The following is a 21,635-nucleotide window of genomic DNA, read 5'->3' on the forward strand; positions in this document are numbered from 1 at the left end:
GTTCCAAGTGATATGGGTCTGCAAGATGGCTGAGTGGAAAGGTGCTGGCCATACCATCCTGAACTGCCCTATTGGACTGCACCACAGACCTCCAACTCAAAGCATCTCCCTGGAGTTTTAAGGCAGGTTGGGGGCACTTATAGTCATGGCAACAGTGCCACTATTGTGGATACAGAGGAAATGTAGATCCCTAACTCTACGTTATGAATCTGTAACTGCAATGCAGGATGCCAGCCTGTAACAACTTATAACATAACTCAAAAAACAGCAGCAGGAAACAGTACAATAGTGATCAATATATTTTAAATATTTTAAACAATAGACTGTTATTTCAAATTACATATTGAATGCCTTCACCCAAAGGAATGTTTCAAGGAGATTCTGAAAAGTCAGTACGGCATGGTGGTTTGAGTGTTGGACTCTCGAGACAACGGTGCAATTCTCTGCTCAGGCATGGAAACCTACTAGATGACCTTGGAAGAGTGACACTCTCTCAGCCTCAGGGGAAGGCAATGGCAAACCTCCTGTGAACAAATCTTGCCAAGAAAACCCTATGGCAGGTTCATCTTAGGGGTTGCCAGAAGTTGGAAATGACTTGAAGGCACACAATAACATGAACAAGGAAGTAAAATGGACCTGCTTTAGAAGGTAATTCCAGTGCTTAAGGGAATCCACAGGAAAGGGTGAATTGATACAGATGCTAAATAGCATGGAGTTCAAGACAAAATTCTGTATGTCTTCAAAGGCAAAGGTGTCAAAGATATCACCATATCACTCTGAACATACCCATTTTGCCTGTTTTTAGAAGCTGTCAATATACAGATGCTTCCTAAACAGGTACCCCGAGGAAGGACCTAATCCACTGTACCACACAATCCCAATCATATCTCCATGATCCACTTCCAAAGAGTGCCAAGGTTGATGGTATCAAAACCCAATGTCAAGTCCAGAACAACCAATGATGCACACTCCTCCCATCCAGTTCCTGGCATAGGTCATCTATCAAAGCCTAAAGACAGGCTAAAATGAATCTAGATAATCCATTTCATCCAGAAAATCTTAGTGTTGAGATATGGTGAAACCAAGCCATTTTAACTAATGAATGAACAATAAACTTAACTCTTGATGATAACTATATGAATCAGTTGTCAGATAATATGAGTTCAAATATGAACCCATATTATCCCCATATGTAAATCCTATTAACAAGATCACCTGGTAAATTCCACTGTGTAGTACTGAATTGAAGAACTTCCTTCACTAGGTCCTGGTTTCCATGTCAGTGCAACTTCTGAGTCAGAAACAACAATGACTTGAGGCTGATATGGTGGATCTGGAGGCATACATTTATCTAAAACAAAAGAAGTGCATGTGTCTAATAAGTCATATTTTCAGAAGCAAAGCCCAGAGCTATTTCTTGTTTGGTTCATGTGTTCTACCAAAAGTTAAAGAATGGCTGTAGCTGGACATACTAGACCTGCCCCATCATGTTCCCAATCTTACTATGTTAAAGAAAACAAGGTCTGAAAGTGTGTTTCACCCATATATGCCTGAATGCAATTAGAACTCTCAACACAACTAGGAATCCTGACCCCCTGCAGATTTTGCTGGTCAAGAGAATGCACAACTATGGTCTAAACTTGTTTGGGCTTCATGAAAATATTCATATACACTTGTCCCTCCAAATTCATTGGGGTTAGGAGCACAGGACCCTCGTGAATGTGGAAAACCACAAATAACAAAACACTGTTTTTACCTGGTAGAACACCTGTCTAGGAATCTTTAGGTCCTCCAGTGCAACTCTGTGGTCACCATCTCCCAGACACTGACCACAGAATTGCACTGGAGGAGCTACAAATGCCTAGTGGAGAATTCTCTCTAGGAATCTCTAGGTCCTTCAGTGCAATATTTGGTTAAAGTAGACCACAGAGTTGCACTGGAGGACCTAGATATTCCTAGAGAGAATATAATAATAAAATCCATGAATAATCAAATCTGCAAAAGTGAAAGCCACAAATGTGGAGGGATGAGTGTATATGATTCAGTAAGTGAAACATAGGTAGATTCTTATCAACGTGTGAACCAAACCAAATTCTTTCCAACTCTATATTTTCCTTTTCTTCTGCTCCCGTCTACAATCTTTTGAATCTTGCATCTCAAAATCATTTATTTCATTCTCACAGGGCAGAATGAAGGATTTCAACCGTTTTCTCCAAGGCAATTGAGATTATGAGAGATTTTGTGCAGTTTCAGTCCTCTTTTCATTTGGGGAGGGGGTTTTTTAAACAGAAAATATTTCAGCAAAACATGTTTTTGTGTCAACACTATTTGAGGAAATTTGTGAGTATTCTTCACATCTTTGTTTAGCACTAATCACAGTCCTGGTCTGCTCCAAGCATTCTTATGTTTAAAAACAGGAAGCTCAAACAGGATAAGATCTCTGAAGCAGAGAATGAGCAAGAAAATGTCAGGAATAATGACTCCATGAAAAAATTCTGGAATGTTAACTAAATTAGGTACAAGGAAGGAAAACAACATGTAAATGCCTATGACATCTTAAAAATGAACAAACCCATCAGAGACCCACAAATCTGGAAATATATAAACTTGCTATGGTGTGAATAATTATGAATCTCTCCAGCAACTACCTCCTCAGTCCAAGCCCAGTTTGAGGCATTCCTACCCTGTACAGAATTCTTTATGCACTGCAGAAAATTCATTTAATGCCAGATGAAAGACTACAGAGTCTCTGTTTGAGCTGGCTCTGCACACAATGAGGCAGCAAGGATGCTTCTCACTTTTTCTGTATCTCTTCAAAACACATGACACAGTAAATATATAATCACACACACCTTTTTTAAAATTGTAAAGGACTCAGGAGCTGAAGTATCCACAACAGCTATAACAATGCATGACTATCAAGGAGCAATATTTTGATCTCCTGAAATATATTTGTTTTTTAGGCTGCTGAAATATGTGACAACATATTCATCCATCCTATAAGTTGAAAAAAGACTCTGGGTTGGATTGATCTGATTTTCACCATGGGAATTTCAAAAGTAAGTTCAAATTCTGCAACTGTTAAAAAAAAAAGCCCCATAGTTTTCAAAGTCCCAATATGCATTTCTTTTGTTTTATATTAAGTAGGGACAGAAGGTAGATCAGTATATACAAATAAGGATGTAGTTCACTACCGTATATACTCATGTATAAGTTGAAAAAGTTATAAGAAAAAAATCACCCAAAAAACCTAGGTCAACTTATACACGAATCAATACAGCTATAGGCTCCTTCCCAGCTGGGCTGCCTTTCAGAAGGGGCAGTTGGAGGGGAAGATGGGGTAAGGTTGAGCATTCACCCCCTAAGCATCTTCCCAGTTTGGCTGCTTTCAGAGGAAACAGCCCAGCTGAGAAGATGGAAGAAGTGCAAGTATTCACTCCTTGAGCCTCTTCCTAGCCTGGCTGCTTCCAGAGGGGACAGCCAGGGTGCAAAGAAGGAGGGAAAGTGAGCAGGATATTCTTTACATCCTTAGTAATGTATTTACATGCCCTTAAGTTATGTCCTTGGTAATTCTTTACACACCCTTAAGTTTCATCGACTTATCCACGAGTCATATGGAAATCCATAATTTTTACCCCAAAACCTTCCCTCGTCTTATACATAAGGTCAATTTATATTCGAGTTTGTATGATAATTCTGTTCTCAAGCCATAATCTTCCTGCTGTGAGGGTCTTTGAAAATGGCAGTTTTTTGAACACTATTTGCAGATCAAAATTTATTTGGGAAGCAGGTTTTTCTACAATTTGGGGAATATTTTGATTTTTCCATCCCTATGTAGGTGTTTGGGTGATTTGTAGTAAACCTGCAACTTATAAGCCTTCTTTTCCTAAATTATGTTATTGAACTGGAACAGTCTGGGCAAAAAAAACAAGAGTCTGTGAGAAAGAATCTCAGAAATTGTTATTAGTACAGATTAGAAGCATTCTATTCCTCTTGGTGTATTTCTGCCCACCTGAACCTGTATTCTGCACCTGGCTCAAGGCAGGTAGAGAACAAGCATCTAGTACAAAGCAGATTTATTGCTTTCACACATCCCCACTAACTGACCACTGTAAAGATCCGAAAGACCTATACTACCTCATCCAGCCCTTTGAAAACTGAGGACAAGGGACATGACTAGCATCTTTCTGATTCCCATTACATTCTATCCTGCTCCCACAACTGTATAAATATGCTTTATAACCTGAAGCTTTAATATCACTCTGTAATGAATCTGAAAAAGTGGTTTTATATTCACAAAAGCTCTTACTAAAATAAAAATCAGTAAGTTTTAAAGGTGCTGCTGCATCTTCCCCTCCCCTCCCTTCTCCCTTCCTCCATTTTATGCTTCAGGAGATTAATATAGCTACTTCTTTGAAATCTTAAAAAAACAAAACACCAAATAGACCCCATAAACCTGATGTCTGTTTATCTCTTGACCAGCTTTCGTTTTCTTTCCTTTTTTCTACCCATCACAAAGAATAGTTAGAAAATTGCTAGAAATTTGTGGCTGGAAATGTTCCAAAGCAAAGGAAATATCCAAATGCCTTTCTTGGAAAGAGTTTTCAAGTGCTTTTACAAAGGTAAAAGGAAAGCACATCAGCCTGTGTCTAGCCTTTCAAAACATTAATTATACTTCTGATGGTTCCACCACTCCAACTACATCTTGCCCTGTGACCAGATGCGCCTTTGAAATACCCATTCTTCTCCTTTCTGCAGTGTACTGGCATTTTCTTTGTTGTTTCCATGCATATATGTGTGTGGAGGGGAGGGAAGTGACACTTGACATTACCTTTGCCCCCAAACAAAATCTGTAATGGAAAACTAGTCACACAGCTTTTACCTTGTGATAAAGTTGTTATGTTTCTGGGCATGCTGGGTCTACCTTTTCCTGCCCAGCCATAAGCTCCTACGCTTACACGATGGAGGGTGCCTGGCTTCAAATCCCCAATAACCACTTCCTGTTTTGAAAAAATATATATACAGGGGAGAAGTAGAAAAGATAAAATTAAATTACAATACAGTAAGTGAAATAACTGTTTGGTTTAAAGTTAAGCAACAATTTGTGTAATCCCATGGTTCTGAAGAAACCTCTTGTGCAGCTTGTTGGGAAGGGGGCCTAGAACCTGGATTCATGTGCAAACAGCACCAGGCAGGCAAGGCTGCTCTTGGGCCAAGAGTAGATACACCATTGGCCATGAGATGCAGCTAAAAACAGCAACTCCATGCTTAGAAAATTCATAAACTACCCTTCAAGCATAAGTGCTTTTTTAGCACGCTGTTAAAAGAATAAACCTGTGCAGTAAAAAATGTCACAACAAAACACATAGCAGCAGACAAGAAAAAAACAAGATAACACAGGTAACAGCAACTAAAATATATGCTCAAAATGCTTAAATGTCTGAACATTTTTCCAAAAAACAACAACACCTTTCTCCTCAGACAGAAGAATGAATGACAGGTGAGCTTCTTCAGGAAAAGCATTCCAAAAGCAACCAAAAAGACCCCCCTCTCTCTGCTCACAACCAATTTACTTAACTACGGGCCCAAACAGACAGGCCAAAATAAAGATGCTTCGGGTCACTTTGGAAGTGTCATAAGAGGATGAAAGCCACACTCCAGTCTTAAGGACTGGAGTGTGGCTTTGGTGGAGTTTCTGGCCTCTTAAGATGTGTGTGTCATTTAAACAGTATACCTTCAAAGTGACCCAAAGCAGCTTTATTTTGGGCTGTCTGTTTGGGCCCTAGGCCCTACACTTACAGCTGGACCAGAAGAATAGCTTCTGGTGAACATCAGGAAAGCTTGGCAGGTAGACTCTCCAATAGCCAAGCTCCACGTCATTTAGTGACTTGTTACCTCTTTTTAAGGATTAGTAAACAAAGTACAGTATGTACTCCACTCAATGAAAGCAGCAGCTAATAATAGGGAGCAGAGAGTCAAAATGTATATGATGAGGTAAAATATGTATTTCATTAGCTACTTGTTGTGATTTAAGCAAAGATGGGGAATGTGTGGCCCTCCAGATGTTGCTAAACTGCAACTTCCTTCATCCCTAAGTCATAGCCAATTCTGAGGAACTGCAGTCGAAAAACAGCCAAAAGACCACACATTCCTAGGCCAGTGGTACAGGGAAAAGAAGAGATGCTAAGGACAACACTGCAAACATATGCTGGATAATGAAGAGCACCAGGGAATTCCAGAAGGAAAAAAAATCACCATGTGTGTTATAGATTGCAGCAAAGCTTTTGACAGCATAAGTCACGAAAACCTATGGACAGCTCTTAAAGAAATGGGGATACTGCTACATATGATCATCCTGATGCATAACAAGTACTCAGGATGGGAAGCTACAATTTGGAGAAACAGAATGACTCCCAATCGGAAGGGGGATCAAACAAAGCCTGGCCCTATTTGCCCAATATGCACGTAGAAAACATAATACATAAAGCAGGTTTAGACTTGGAGGAAGAAGTAGTGAAGATTGGAGGAAGGAATATCAACAATCTAAGATATACAGATGACACAATAATACTAGCAGAAAACACAAAAACTTGGAATGAGTGCTCGAAAAATCAGTGAAGAAAGTGCCAAGGCAGGCTTACTGCTGGACATTAAGAAAACAATAATGATGATGGAGGATTTACATGAATTCAACCTTGATGATGAGGAAATTGAAATAGCTAAAAATTTCCCATACCTTCGATCAATCAATGACCATAATGGAGATTGCAGTTAAGAAATTAGAAGAAGACTGGGACTGGGGAGGGTTGCTATGAAAGAACTAGACATATTTCTTAAGTGCAAAGAAATAAGACTGAACATTAAAGTTAGGCTTAAAGAAGCCACAGTATTTTCCATCACCATGTATGGATGTGAATGCTGGGCAGTAAAGAAATCTGATAGGAAAAAAACAACTTTTTTGAATGTGGTACCAGAAAAGAGTGCTGTGGATACTGTGGACAGCCAAAAAGACAAACAAATGGGTCCTAGAACAGATCACGCCTGAGCTCTCCCTTGATGTCAAGATGAGAAAATTGAGGCTGTCGTATTTTGGCCACATCATGAGAAGAGTGGATAAGACAATAATGTTAGAAAAGAGGGGGGGGGGGGGGGCAGCAAGAGAGGAAATTGCCACGGCCCTGAACCTGCAGGATTTGAGCAGAGCAGGTGAGGACAGGGTATCTTGGAGACATCTCATTCACGGGGTTACCATGAGCAGAAGTTCAATAAGGCTAGAGGGAGAAGAACACACCATAATAATAATAAATAATAATAAAACTTGATTTATATCCCGCCCCTCTGTCCGTGACAATCGAGGCAGTTTACAGATTAAAAATACATACAACCCTCATCCCAATAATTCCCACCCTCCCCTAAAACATCAGATTAAACAATTAACTATTAAAACATACATTAAAATAAACAACATCATCATATTCAAAGGACAATTCAAAGGACTACAGCATATACAAAGGCACAATACAGTTTGTTGGTGGCCGGGTTTACTATTCAGGAAAGGCCTGCCGGAAGAGATCCATCTTGACAGCTTTTAAAGCTTTCTAAACTGGCCATATGACGGATCTCCTCCGGCAGACCATTCCATAATCTAGGAGCAGTTGAAGAAAAGGTCCTCTGGATGGTTGCATTCAGCCTAGTTTTTATCAGCTGTAGCAAACTCTTGCTACATAAATGCTGTTATTGTCATCATTAACCTCACCATAAACATCATGTTTGCTTTGGGTTTTTAACTATTATCTAGAGAATTCCCTTTAGATACTAAGGACAATTCTTTCTTTCTTACTTTCCCTATTTAAGTGTAGACAGAGGGAAAGTAGGAGCAATAACCCGAGGGGCTGAGGAGCAGTGTGTATGCTACTTGGTTTAATGTCTTCTTTTCTTAGTCTAAGTGCCCCCAAAGGCAAAGGATTAGAAGTATCACAGGAAGGCTAGCTTTGTCAATAAGCGATAAAAAAAAACAAGCCAAGGCCTCTTCAAAGCTTCTCCAAAGGAAAGGCATAAATCTGACCTGCACCAATATCCTAGCACACAATTCAGATTTTGTGCTGAAGATTGTTTGCTGCTTACAGAAGTTTGCTGTTAAAAGCAAAGTTATGCAACCTCCTGCTACAGCATGAAAAGGCAACTAAGTGCATGATCTAGTTTAATTTTGAACCAGCAGAGAGAAAAACCATATAGCAGCATGAAGTGAAATTCTAACAACTTTCAAACGCCCACAAGGACACAATAGAAACAGATGTTCTGTTCTGAAATTTCCCCCAAACAGAACTGTTGTATATTAGAAAAAGTTAGAAAAGTTACTGTTTTGGGTTACAACTCCCAGATCTCTTAGGATTCCAAAAAAGGTAACTTTTTTCAAAGCCTATTTTTATCTTCTCTTGATAGTCAGGAGGATATGGATAAAGGGTTTGACATTGCTCCAACTGTCTCTAGTTTTCCATAGATTACTCTATTTTCTGGTACGTGTCAGAAGTACAAGTGTTGGAAAAGTCTGCAAGAGAGTAATGATAGCATGGTACTGTGAGTGGTGCCATATCTTGATTTGTGCTTTCTACACTTGGCTAAGATATAACACCATTAGTGTGCAACGCCTTGATAGGCAGATGTCCAAGTAATGGCTTAGTGTTCTGGAGAGCGTCTGTCATAATCCCAATTAATGTTCTGTGGTCCCACTTTTTCACTGCTTTTAAGATGTCCTAGTTTCTCCCTACTCCTCCCACTTTCCCCCTTTGTCCTCAATTTACTTCAATGGCTGAAATCTGAGTTCAAAGTGCAAAAGTAGTTTCCACTCAGTGGGCAGATGAGAGGAAGGTGTGGACTCTTGCTCCTCCCAGTAGACTCAGACAAAAGTAAACTACTGCAGCCTCTTCTACCTTATGTGTTCATGCTTAATAATAACTCTTGCCATCTTGATTATACTGATGTTGCTTGGCCAAATTTGTACCAGTTTCCATCTGTAAAATGTTGAAGGGTATGGTCTGTTGGTGTTGTTACATTAGCTGGTCCTTCCTATGTTTTCCTTCTCAATGTGCTGAGGATGACAAAAACATTAAGCTAGCATGTGTAGCATAATGGTAGCTATTTAACATAGCAAGATCATAGGACTGATTTAGTAGCTAGGAACGTTTTTGTGACTTACACATTTTTAAAGAAATAAATGGCTGAAATATATGAAGGACTTTCAATTATGGCATGTCAGAGCCATTCTGCATTTTTTTTAGTTCTTCTCCCCTGTCCCTACCTACTCATTTCTAGATACTTAAAAACTTACGCACAGTACATGGAAAACCACAGAAACTTCAAAACATCTTGAAATAGTATTTCCAGGTGCAAAAGGCTAGTCATTTGTCTGCCAAATCTCACTGTGTTCTTCTTCTCCCCTCCCTTCTTCCAATTTCCTTGTGAAACGAATGCGTATGAAGACTCAACCACAGTTTCTTAATTCATATTCCCATGACAATTTGAGATGGGGAGAGAATGAAAATTGCTTTCTTCATTAAATCCAGAATTGGAAGTCCAGAGTCCAAGCTCCAAGGCCCACAGTCTAGCTACTCAAGTGCAGCATCAACTGTGTTAAAGTGATTCATTTCTCACAGTAGGGAAGGAAAAGAATATAAACTTTTTGTTTTGCTTGATGGTCATTTACCAAGGTTGGGGAATAGCCCCTGGGCATAAATACTGTTCCTGGGATGGCAATGTATACAGGAAAAAGTTGCAACCTTACAGGAATGGCCCTTATTTCTTTGTTCATTTCTTTACTGAAGCTAGGAAAAGACAAGACTGAGAGGTGACATGATAGCAATCTTTAAACATCTGAAGGGATATATCATGTAGAAGATAGAGAGAGCTTGTTTGCTGCTCCTCCAGAGGCTATCATGAATCAATGGATTCAAATTACAAGAAAAGAGATTCCGTCAAAACACTAGGAAGTCCTTCTTGACTGTAAGAGACTGTTCAACAGTGGAATGGATTGCCTCAAAGGGTGGTGAACTACCCCTGGTAAAGTTTGGAGAGCTCCAAACAGAGATTGGATGGGCATCTTTCAGCACTAAAGTTAGACTCCTCCAATCTATTGTATTCCCCATCACATGTACAGATGCGAGAGCTGGGCAGTGGAGATGTGGTGCTGGAGAAGAGTGCTGAGGATACTGTAGACAGCAAAAACAAAAACAAAACAAAAACAAACAAAAACAAATGAGTTTTGAACAGATCAAGCCTGAACTCTCCCTGGAACCCAAGATGATTAAACAGAGGCTGTCATATTTTAGCCACATCATGAGAAGGCATGAATCATTGGAAAGACAATAATGCTGGAAAAGGTGGAGGGCAACGGAGAGAGAGGAAGACCACATGCCAGATGGATGGACTCAATCAGAGAAATCACGAGTCTCAATCTACAAGACCTCAGCAGACCAGTTGAGGATAAGGGGTTCTGGCGATGCTTCATACACTGGGTTGCCATAAGTCGAGGTTATCTTGAAAGCAGCTAACAATGCATACTTTCAGGAGAGCTTTAGTTTTGTATTCCTGCATAGCAGCAAGTTGCACTAGTTGGGCTTTGTGGCCACATCCAACTTTAAGATTCTATAATTGTACAAAAATATTACTCTTCCCAACTCCAAGAGTAGCGCTTAGAACATCACTTTATAAAGATAATTCATTTGGCTTTTTATTTCTTAACACTATATGGGAAGGAGCCTGCTGTCACAATGCATTACAAAGTTGAAAATGTAACTTGTGGCATTATTTGCTGTAGTGTACTTTTTGTTACTTCTTTTTTTAAAAAAAATAAAATAAAAGAGCCTAAGGACTGACTAGAGAATGACAAAGAATACAGGTAAAATGCTATCAAAATGCTGACCTGAAGTGCCTTTCAGACGTAATAAAACTTGATTTGTTCCATCAATAAAGTAATTTTGTTCCTATTTCATTAATTTCAAAATGTGCCTTCATTACACTCTCAGTGTCGTCTTCTCTCCAACTAGTTACAGGAAATTTTATTTCTTGTACTTATTAATCCCATGTCTTGTCAAACAGTTATTCCAGCAACTGAGGGCATGTTTTGTTCTTTATTCAGCTACATGTTTTCTAATTCAGCTACTATTTACCTTTTTAACCTACCGTATATACTCATCTATATGTCTAAAAATGTATGCCCAAAAATTGACCCCAAATTCCCAGGTTGACTTATTTATGTGTCACTATGGTAATGTGATAGCAGCTCTTTCAGATTTCTCCATGCAGTGTGGAGAGGAGTTTATTTCTCTCTGGAGTCAAGCAGAAAGAGTCCTGGATGGCGGATTGACATTGCTGTTTGTTTAAGAGTCCCTCTCCTGCCCATGGCTGAAACAAAAGCTGAAATGATGAAACAAAAAGCTTCATTGTGCCATACACATGCATACACACACTGAAGAAGCCTCCATGTTTTACCATCTACCTATCCACAGGCCATGACAAAATTCATAATTTTGGCCCCAAAACCTGATTTTGACTTATACATGAGGTCAACCTATAGTTGAGTATATACAGTAGTTTTTATGCCATGTAAATTTGACCTCCTTCTTCGCCAATATTTAAAGAAAAACCTGCTGTATTCCTTTTTACTTCTCTCCTCCACCTTACAAAGAGCCTATGTACAATATTTTTATATAAAGAATTTTATTAAGAGCCTATTTATTTTGTTTAAGGATGGCAGAAACAGATTCTCCATAAAAATGGGGAAATACAGTTGAACCTCCTTTATCTACGGATTCTGCATCCACAGATTAAACAATTTGAAAATATTTTTTTAAAGAATATATAAGGGACACCATTTTCCTACCCTATTATATATATTGGGACTTGAGCATCCATGGATTTTGGTATCCATAGGGGGTGCTGACACCAAACCTCAGTGGATACCAAGGGCCCATTGCTTTTGTTGACCATGGTTATCCGTACCAGTAAGCCAGGTTGTCATTTATTTAATTCTAACGTATTGCTGTGTTTAAATCTATCCTTTCAGACAAAATATGATCTACCCCATAAAGCACAATCAGAAATCATGGTTTGTTGGTGGTGTACAAACTCTGACTTGTCATTAGACTTGAACCTACAATAGGTTTTGACTTGACTCCTTTAGGCTCTGCAATGGCTGTTCTGTTAACACTTATGTTTTGTAACTCAAGAGCTAAAGAAGAGCAGAGAGACCAGAGCATTCAGTTCCTGCAGTGGGTTTGTTGTTATTATTTTTTCTTTTGTTTTAAAAATAACATTTTAAAATATAATACTTACAAAAATTGCTTGACCATCCATTGGGCCCTGGTAAAAGAGGGGGGGAAACTTGTTAAGAAAGTACTATAATTAAAATTTTACAAGTGTTAATTAAATATATATAGTCTGTTATGTGGGAAGAAGTGAGAAAATATGATTGATTCATGCAAAGCACTTGTGATGTGTTTTCACAGCTTACAGGGCAATCTATTCAAAATGAATACAATACCTCACATGGTGATGTACACAAAATGAATGAAATAAAATACTCTAGGCATAGACACAATAAATGGATAAGAAAATTCCTTCAGAACACATAGTTATCAATTTTTCTTCAGGGGAAAAAAAAGAAAAGCAATTCTCTTTGAAGGATCTTTCCAAATCCTTAAGGTGACATAGGAATGTGAAAAGTCACTCTTCTCTGTGAACCCTCCAACACTCCCAATTTGGTAGAGACAGTCCCAATTAAAATGTCCTATTTTTTCAGCTGCTTTTAATATGTCCCAGTTTCTGTCTCCTCTTCCTATTCCCCCACTTCATCCTCAGCTTACTTCAATTGCTGCAAACTGAGTTCAAAGTGCAAAAGTAATTTCCATTCAGTTAATTCTTCAGGGAAGAAAGGAGATGAAGTGAAGGAATCCAACGCTTCCCAGCAGACCCAGCCAAAAGCAAACTGCTGCAGCCTCTCCAAATTTGGGTGTTCTTCCTCATTAACAATTTGTGTCACCTGCACCAGACTCTGTTATTGCTCAGCCACGCATGTCCTCAATTTCATCTGTGAAATGTTGGTGGGCATGCTCTATGGTGGGAGGATGCTGTGTTGCCAATAGATTTCAGCAGCAAAGGGCTGCAGAAAAGCAATACACCTCCTCCATACCAAAAAGCTGCAAATATCTATATACCATACAGAAGGAATTTGTGCTGAATAAGAAAAGGAGAAGACAGTTTTTGAAAACACAGTTATGAGACCTCCTTCTACAGTAACACAATAACAAAACAGGTTCACTACTGCAGGAAAGGAAACTCAAATGCAAAATATTGCAGATGCACAACAGAAAGTGACCTGCCTGGTGCCATCCAAGCTGTCACAGATAGAAGCAGACACCTCTATGAAGACAGACTTCCAGGCACAAACGTAAATCCTCTGAAACACCGACATGCAGGTATTATCAGAAATGGGGCTGGGCTGGTAAACTAAAACTACTTTTCTGCTTAGGAAAAGTCAGCAGGGGGATTATTAGGAAGGGAGTGTTGAATATTCAAAAAGCGAGTGTAGAAAAAGAATCGGAAATGCTGGGAGAGCGGTGTAGAACCTCCAAATAGATCAAGGAAAGTTAAATTATAAAGATACCAATGTGTGTGTGTGTGTGCAATAATCAAAACTATTTATACAATCTTTAAAAAGTGGTGGTAGAAGCCAGGAGGAGGAGGAGAGGAGATTCCAATGAGAAGACTGCAATCATTTTGCTGCATAGTAAGTCACTTCTTAGTCCTGAAAGTCTCTCCAAAATCAGAAAGTTTCTGGGCTGGACTTTATAAGCTGCAAAGCAGGGAGACGTTTGGATGACTACTCTGAGAATCCCAGTCATACTGACTGGGGGAATTCTGTGAGCTATAGGGCCCAAACAGACAGGGCAAAATAAAGCTGCTTCAGGTCACTTTGGAGCTATGCTGTTTAAATGATACACACATCTTAAGAGGCCAGAAGCTGTGCTCTAGTCCTTAGGATGCATGCATCATTTAAATAGCATACCTCCAAAGTGACCCAAAGCAGCTTTACTTTCTACTGACTGTTCGGGCTCATACTCTTCAAAAAGTAACTTTTCTCAGGTCTGTGTATTAAGACTGTCTTTCTCAGGGCTCTGTTGATCAGGTAGCCAAGGAGGACAGTTTGTCCAATTATAGCAGCAACAGGGATATATGAGCAGAGATGACAACATTTGGATCAGCTGTCTCATTAAGAGCAGGCTGCTGGTCAGCAGTTAACAAGTAGTAATGTCTAGTGATCACTTCACAAGTTGCTTTTGCATAGGAAGTCTTTATTAAAGACCCAGGAATTTACCAGCTGCCAACCTTACTTTTCTGGAAACCAAGCCCTATGAGAAGTGACTTGGGAAACTGGGCATATTTAGCCTGAGGAAGAGAAGGTTAAGAGGGGACATGATAGCTATGTTTAAATATTTGAAAGGATGTCATATTTGGAATGAATATATGGAGCAAGCTTGTTTTCTGCTTCTCCAGAGACTACTAGGACATGGAGAAATGGATTCAAGCTATAGGAAAAGAGATTCCACCTAAGTATCAGGAAGAACTTCCTAGTGGTAAGAATTGTTCAGCAGTGGAACACACTGCCTCAGAGTGGTGGGGTCTCCTTTTTTGGAAGATTTTCAACAAAGGCTGTTGGGGGTTTTTTAATGTGTGTTCCTGCATGGCAGGGGATTGGACTGGATGGCCTTTGTGATCTCTTCTAACACTATGATTCTATGAATAAGAAGAGGCAGAGGATGTGAAAGATGGAATCTGCCTTCCCTTCAGAACAGTTCTGGGAAGAGCAATATCACTGTTGCTGTTGTGCTTATATCCCCACCTTGTTTCCAGTATGGAACTCAACAGACCCAAACTGAAAAAAGAAAGCATGACACAAATAAAAGTAGAACTCCAAAGGGGAAGAAATCATAGTTCTTAATGTAGTTCCAGGCTCACTTGTTTGAATGGGGCTTGTGGGCATGCATGGAAGCACTGACGTTTCACTCCTTAAGGAATTAAACACCTACAAGCCAGCAGTATTCATTAGCAAACAAGAGCATCAGAGACAGCTATTTTTAAATTCTGTTCCACCTACCAAGATAAACTCCTATTAGCACACAGAGTTTAACGTTATCTTGCTCACTCAGTCACTGTTTTATTTCTAGTGCACAGAAATGGCATGAAGGCACCCAAATAAGATTTTGCACATGGCAGAGTTTTGATGGGTGTCACATATCACTGCTTACTGTGAAGGACTAACTATGTAGCTATTCACTCGCTCATATATTATACCATCCAACTGTCCTGGTTTGGCAGGAACAGTCCAGATTAATCCTCTACCATTCCACTTTTTCAGCTGCTTTTAAAATGTCCCTGTTTTTCTCTCCTCCTCCCATTTCCCCATTTGTCTTAAGCTTATTTCAATGCTGCAATCTGAATTCAAAGTGGAAAAGTAGTTTGCACTCCATTAACTCAGGAAAGGTGGAAGAGAGGAAGAACTCACACAAAAACTAACTGCTGCAGCCTTTCCTAGCTTGTGTGTTCTTCCTCATTAATAACTTTTGCTATCTTGACCACACTCTGATGTTGGTTCGACACACATGTTCTGGTTCTGATTTGTGGAATGTTGGGAGTGTATGATAGATGCATGCAGACTTCTCCTTAATTAAAATGCCACATTTAAAACTGGCATGTAGAAAAGTATCGTGTGTGTTCTAACATAGACAAAAAATATTTCCTAACTTTCTCAAACTAAATATCTTAAGCAACAAAGACAGAAAATGAAAGTGTCAGATACTAGTTTTCCTCAAGAAATATACCACTTTCTGCTATGATTTCAAACCCTAGAGGGGGGGGTGAGCTGCCACAGCTCTCCAGATGTTTTTTGTACTACAGTTCCCATATGGCTATGCTGTTAAGGGCTGATAGGGGTTAGAGGGCAAAAACATCATGAAGATGATAGCACTGTGGGGAAAATAATTATTTTATTTTATGTTTTGCATTGGCAGAAAAATTCACACCTGCTGAATTTTTGCTTATTATGCAGTGACGATAGTTACAGAAGTGTTCCCAGGGATGGAGCATGGGGAGATGGCAACCCTAATGGAACAGAATAGGAAATAGTGAGACTTTCTATCAAACACTGAAAACTTCCATTTTGATCTAATATTCCATGGCAGGGTTGAACCAAGACCTCAGAGGGCTGCACTTCCCATGTATCCCTGCATACTTCTAGTTTCCTTAAAATTCTTTGCATCCTATACCATGCTATGGCAAAAATTTTGGCATCATTTTTGGACTCCCTGGGCTGTTTGGGGATTTTCTTTCTTTTCTAAGTAGGAACTGAACTGGGAGTCACAACTGGTGTTGAGAAAGTCCTGATAGGCCCAGTACAAACAGTCACTTTGTAGCACCCTGGGGCCAAAACTAAGGTTTGGGAGAGTGGAGCGACTGCACGCTCCTGAACCCTAATATGTAACAACACTGCCATCATGAAGCAAGCATGGCACAGCGTCGGCACATCGCGTGCTGTGCTTGCATCACTGACACGTGACAGTGTACCAATGGCACACTCATGGCATGCTCTATGTGCACCAAAAAGAACCGGCTTTTAGTGGGTTCTTTTTGGTGTGGAGGGAGGCCATGTGGTTTGGCTGCTGTGGCATCCCTCAGGGGCAAAAACAGGTGCCTCCATCCCACCCTTTCGGAGCGGTCTGTCAAGCCCCATAGTCTCCAAAAACACAGCAATATCCCCCCCACAGCTCTACTGTATGCAAGAGACACTGTGAGTCAAACAAAATTATTTCTGCCACTCAAAAAATATTGGGGGGGGGGGTAGCAGGTCCTTGAAGGTTGGAAAAACAGTCTAGTGACCTTGTGCAGTTAGTCAGCTTTAGATTAAATGCTCCAAAAATATTGTGAAATGTGTAGAAATGAATGAATCTATCCATTCTAGTTTCTCTCAGTTCTTCGTCTTCAATTAATTTTCCAAGCACTGAGTTTAAGAAAAATGTCTGCATGAAAATTTGTATTTGTTTCTGTGCATATTTCTCTAATGTATGCTTTTTGCATATGTCCCGCCCCCCCCAACTGGGTAACTTTACTGCAAAGTTCAGAGAAACATACATTTCACAGCATAATTTAATTTCAGTTCACGGGCAGGTTTGAAAGTACAAAGTTATGTAAGTATGCATTAAAATGCAAACCAAATGAGTTTTCTCTCCCATCCCTATGTATATCTGACTGAACCTTTTTTCTATCTCTGTACGTACTGGACCACATCAAAGCAGAGCCCATTTGTTGATAAAAATTCCATTTATCAGATGACTGACATACAAAAGTTCCAGTAATTTACATATACATAAAGTTTGATACTCACCATGCCAAGCATGTCCAGGCTGAGAGGCACATCATGCGACTGCTGTCTAATTGGTTTATCAGCCTTGACCTCAGCATAATAGACCTTGAGAAGGTGACAGTTAAGACAGGTAAAGTAGTAAGAATGCCAGTGCATTAGCACAATGCAACTACAAGCAGATTACTCTTTTTAGTAATAGGAAGTAAAATGATCAGCAATCATATTTATGTGTGTCTAACATGCAAACTTTCAAAAAGTACATGAATATGTTTCAGTTGCAATACTATACATCACTTAGCTGGCTGTATCACTGAACTCATTGAGCCTGCACGGTGTAGTGGTTTGAGCATTGGACTACAGCTCTGGAGATAAGGGTTCAATTCTTTGCTTAGCCACTGAAACCCATTAGGTGACCATGTGCATGTCTCACATTCTCAGACCTAGAGAAACCCATCAGGAGGTTGCCATACATCAGAAATAACTTAAAGGCACACAACAACAAGAGATTCAATATTCTCTGCCTAACAAAGGGGGTCTTGACCTCAGAAGGAAATGAGACATCTTGGATGTCAGAGGAATTACCTTTTTGTTTTGCCAGTGGAATTCAAATTTTATCTCCTGGACTCAGGAATGATTTGTTCCTAGTACCACATGGCTAGAAGGAGGAGTGGCCTGCCTGCACAGATATCTCTCCACACCATCTCAACACAGAACAACACACCAATAACATAACGCAGGCCTGTGACTAATATTGTCATTTTTTTTATCCTGTTTGATTTTTAACACCTTTGCCTGATGAAGAAGCCAATGGAGTTTCAAAAGCTTGCATGTGTATTTTGTGCATGTTGGCTGTCTGAATAAAGGCATCACTGTTTTGTGGGTTTTGGATGTCATTGTACAACAACAACAACAGTTACTGAATTGGATAGAATTTGCTTCTGTATGAAGATGTACAGGGTTTTTCCACTAGACTATAAAGTATAATCTTGCAAAAGAAATGGGATCCTATAATTGTAATGATTTTGCAGATGCTGGTCTTGTGGCTATCCAGGTTGTCAGGCAGGGATGGGACTACAGAAATATTAAAGCTATAGTAGTCCTATCCTCCTTTACAATTTACAGCCTTGTCTATACAGGCCAGTTGCACCTGTTTTCCCCTGCTCTCACCATGATCTGTCTACACCATCGGTTTCCAACCTATGCTCCAAGGAGCTCTGCATGCACTTCCCAGTACTCTATGGCTGCTCCAGGAAAATAAAAGAAATAATATATATCCCATCTTCACACACATCCATAATACTACTCCTAAACACCATGAACTTGTAAGACATAGGGTAGGCCTCTTAGGGGCTCCACCACAGAAATTGATTCTAAAAAGGGCTCTGCTAGTCAAAAAGATTGGGAACCCCTGGTCTACACAATGCAGGGACAAAGCCCTGGCTCAAGTGCAAACTGTCTTCATGGGGGAAGGCCAGTTCTGCACTGAATGCACATTGTCCCTGGTTAAACCAGTGTCAAGAAGCTCACATTTTGCCCTGGAATTTGCTGGAAAACCCAGAGTACTCCATAGTGATGCTGAGTGGCTCTTTACACACACCTCCTGCTGTACTGCCACCACAGCTAGTGTAAGTCCCTCCCTCTGAGGTCACAACAAGATGCCCAGCCATGTGATTGAAATTGTTTCTGACCTCAACAAGAGCAACTCACGCCAACAGTGGTGATACAGGGTAGCACAGTGGGATGCATGTGTAGACAGCTACCCAGTGTCGCTCTGGAGTGCAAAGGTAACGGGGGGAATCTGGAGCAGCCCTGAGTATCCTGGACCTTGTAGGCAAGACTTACATTACAATGAACATATCTGCCTTAGACCCTTACAACAATTTGATGCTACATTAATATTCATTTCTCCATCCTAAAGAATGCTAAGATTTGCAGACTGGTGTGGTACTTAAAATTTTCTTCTAAACAGCTCTGGTGCAGTAGTAAGGGCTCTCCAGCAGAGTATTCTAGGTACCTCACAAAAATCCCATGATTCTGTAGGCTAAAGCAATGAAGGTTAAAGTGTCATCAAACTGCTATAACAGTAGATTATAAAGACACCATACTCTAAAGACATGTAAGAATTTAGTAGAATTTGCAATTTATAATTCAGCAACACATCTGGACAGTTTTCATCAAACTCTGTCGTGAAATATTCATTGTAACAGGGCAGGAACAGCAAACATAAATAGTGCATGTCACTGGTTAATCTTCTGACCCAGACAAAGCTAGGCCATATCTGCTAGAGACTGGAGTTCAAAAAAGTAACTTTTCTATGTTCTGAATTAAACCCAATGTTAAATTCAGTCACATGACCTAGAAAACTGTCCAAAATCAATGAATGTGTGCTACACTATCAAAATGCAAAGATCAAGAAAATTAAATCAAGAAGCATTTAACATTTTTAAAAAAACCTCAGAAAACTTCTGGATCCACATCCCTTGACAGTTGAAATGCATGATAACTGTGGATTCCCCTGCCCCTTATTGTCTGAGTAAACCTTGCTAGCTCTGTGTCCCATCTGCTTGAAATATAACACTACTTTAGCAGGCACAGGAGAGTTTGGACAGCTGGACCACCAAAGACTTTGACCATGCATTAAAAGCAGCAAAGGAATCCAGACCTGCTGTGCTTTTTCTTTTTAAAGTAACACGGGCGCGTTACAGACCGCCTAAAAGCAGTGGTCTGCCGGTACTGCTGGTTGCTCCGCGAGGGAGCCGTAGCAGCCAAACCGCACGGCTCCTGCGCGGAGCAAAAAAGCCCCAAAATGGCACTTCTTCCCGTGGCGTGGTTATGATGCCGCGAGGCACCAATGGCACACTCGCGACATCATAAGCTCTGTGTGACATGTGGACGCTATGCGTCCGACACGTAATAATGGCGGTGCCTGTGTGTATAGGGTGCCGCCATTATTACGCCCCCGTCACATGCTAGGGGTGAGGCCGGTGTGGACGCTAGGTCCCTGGCCAACCCCTAGCACGTGATGGGGGCGCCTCAAGAGCCCGTCTGTAACGGGCCACAATCTTCATGCAACAGCTCAAGTGCAACCCTACACACTATCACACATGCACATGTTTTCCCTCTTTCTGAGCTTACTGCAAACATTCTGGCAGGGTTTGGCTTGATTTGGATTTATTACATGTGATTTTGAAAGGATTTTAAGAATACGAAATCAATAATGATGGTAGTTATCATCATCACAGTTGCTAATAGTATTATCAATAAGAGACAGCTCTTCATTAGGACTACCAAATCCTGCAGGGAAAGATGTCTCTGCTTTTTAAAAAATTGTTTAAAATGTATGCTGCAGGTTTCACACCTTTCCTCAGCAGAGGTTGAAAGAGGCACATTTTGTTGCAATTCTCCCTTCTGTTCCATGAACCTGGGGAAATATCTTTACCAAGGAATGTTCACAAATTTTCTCATTCTTCATAAGAAAGGGTGTATCTATCCAATGATAGTTAATATCTTGAGATATTTTGCACTTTCTGGATTGTTAAATATTTGCACAAAAACTTAAAAATTTGTGCAGAAAAGTATAAAGAGTATAAAAGTTAGGTATGCAAACTGGGAGCTTAGGAGCAAGAAGGTGAATTTTTCACATACCAACCCGCCATAAGAAAAAACTTCCAGAAATACACAAAAAAATTCTCCCTTCCTAGTCGGGAGAAAATATCTGTTCTTGCAGGTAAGAACAACAATTTTACACTGTCAGTGCCACTCCCATCTGTATCTTTAAGTCCTCAAACAGACCCAGCTGCCTAACTGCAATGTTTATACAGGACTTTATAATAAATAATAAAATAATAAAATTTTTATTTCTATCCTGCTTTTTGCCAGGCAATCGAAGAGGCTTACAACAGGTTAAAATACATCCATATATACATAATGCCCCCCTTAAAACAAGATTAAACAGTGTAAGATTAAAACTACATATTAAACCGGCTAAGCTAAATAAAATCATCATGAGCAGAGTTCACTAGACTAGAAGTCTTATTTGTGGCTGAGCATTTTATTCCGGGAAGGCCTGCCAGAAGAGATCCGTCTTAATGGCCTTTTTAAAGTTCTCTAGATTGGTGATTTGACGGATCTCATCTGGCAGGCCATTCCATAAGTTGGGAGCGGCTGCAGAAAATGTCCTCTAGGAGGTCGCTGTCAACTTGGTCTTTAAAGGCTGCAATAA

At 40.0% G+C, this 21,635-nt stretch overlaps 1 protein-coding gene across 3 annotated transcripts in view; it reads right to left on the bottom strand.

The window, feature by feature from the left end:
* Positions 1 to 21,635, bottom strand: part of EGFLAM (EGF like, fibronectin type III and laminin G domains) — a 170,756-nt gene that overhangs the window by 88,358 nt on the left and 60,763 nt on the right. For 2 of the 3 annotated variants that reach the window (XM_042452512.1, XM_042452511.1), the window contains exons 3-6: positions 17,435 to 17,518; positions 12,331 to 12,357; positions 4,883 to 5,000; positions 1,216 to 1,351 (exon numbers count right to left, since the gene is read on the bottom strand). In XM_042452512.1, coding sequence (XP_042308446.1) covers positions 1,216 to 1,351; positions 4,883 to 5,000; positions 12,331 to 12,357; positions 17,435 to 17,518 — 365 coding nt within the window. The remainder of the gene's footprint in view (positions 1 to 1,215; positions 1,352 to 4,882; positions 5,001 to 12,330; positions 12,358 to 17,434; positions 17,519 to 21,635) is intronic. The other variant, XM_042452513.1, reaches the window with a different exon arrangement.

Source organism: Sceloporus undulatus, chromosome 2 (assembly GCF_019175285.1).
Source record: "Sceloporus undulatus isolate JIND9_A2432 ecotype Alabama chromosome 2, SceUnd_v1.1, whole genome shotgun sequence".
NCBI classification, from domain to species: Eukaryota; Metazoa; Chordata; class Lepidosauria; order Squamata; family Phrynosomatidae; genus Sceloporus; species Sceloporus undulatus.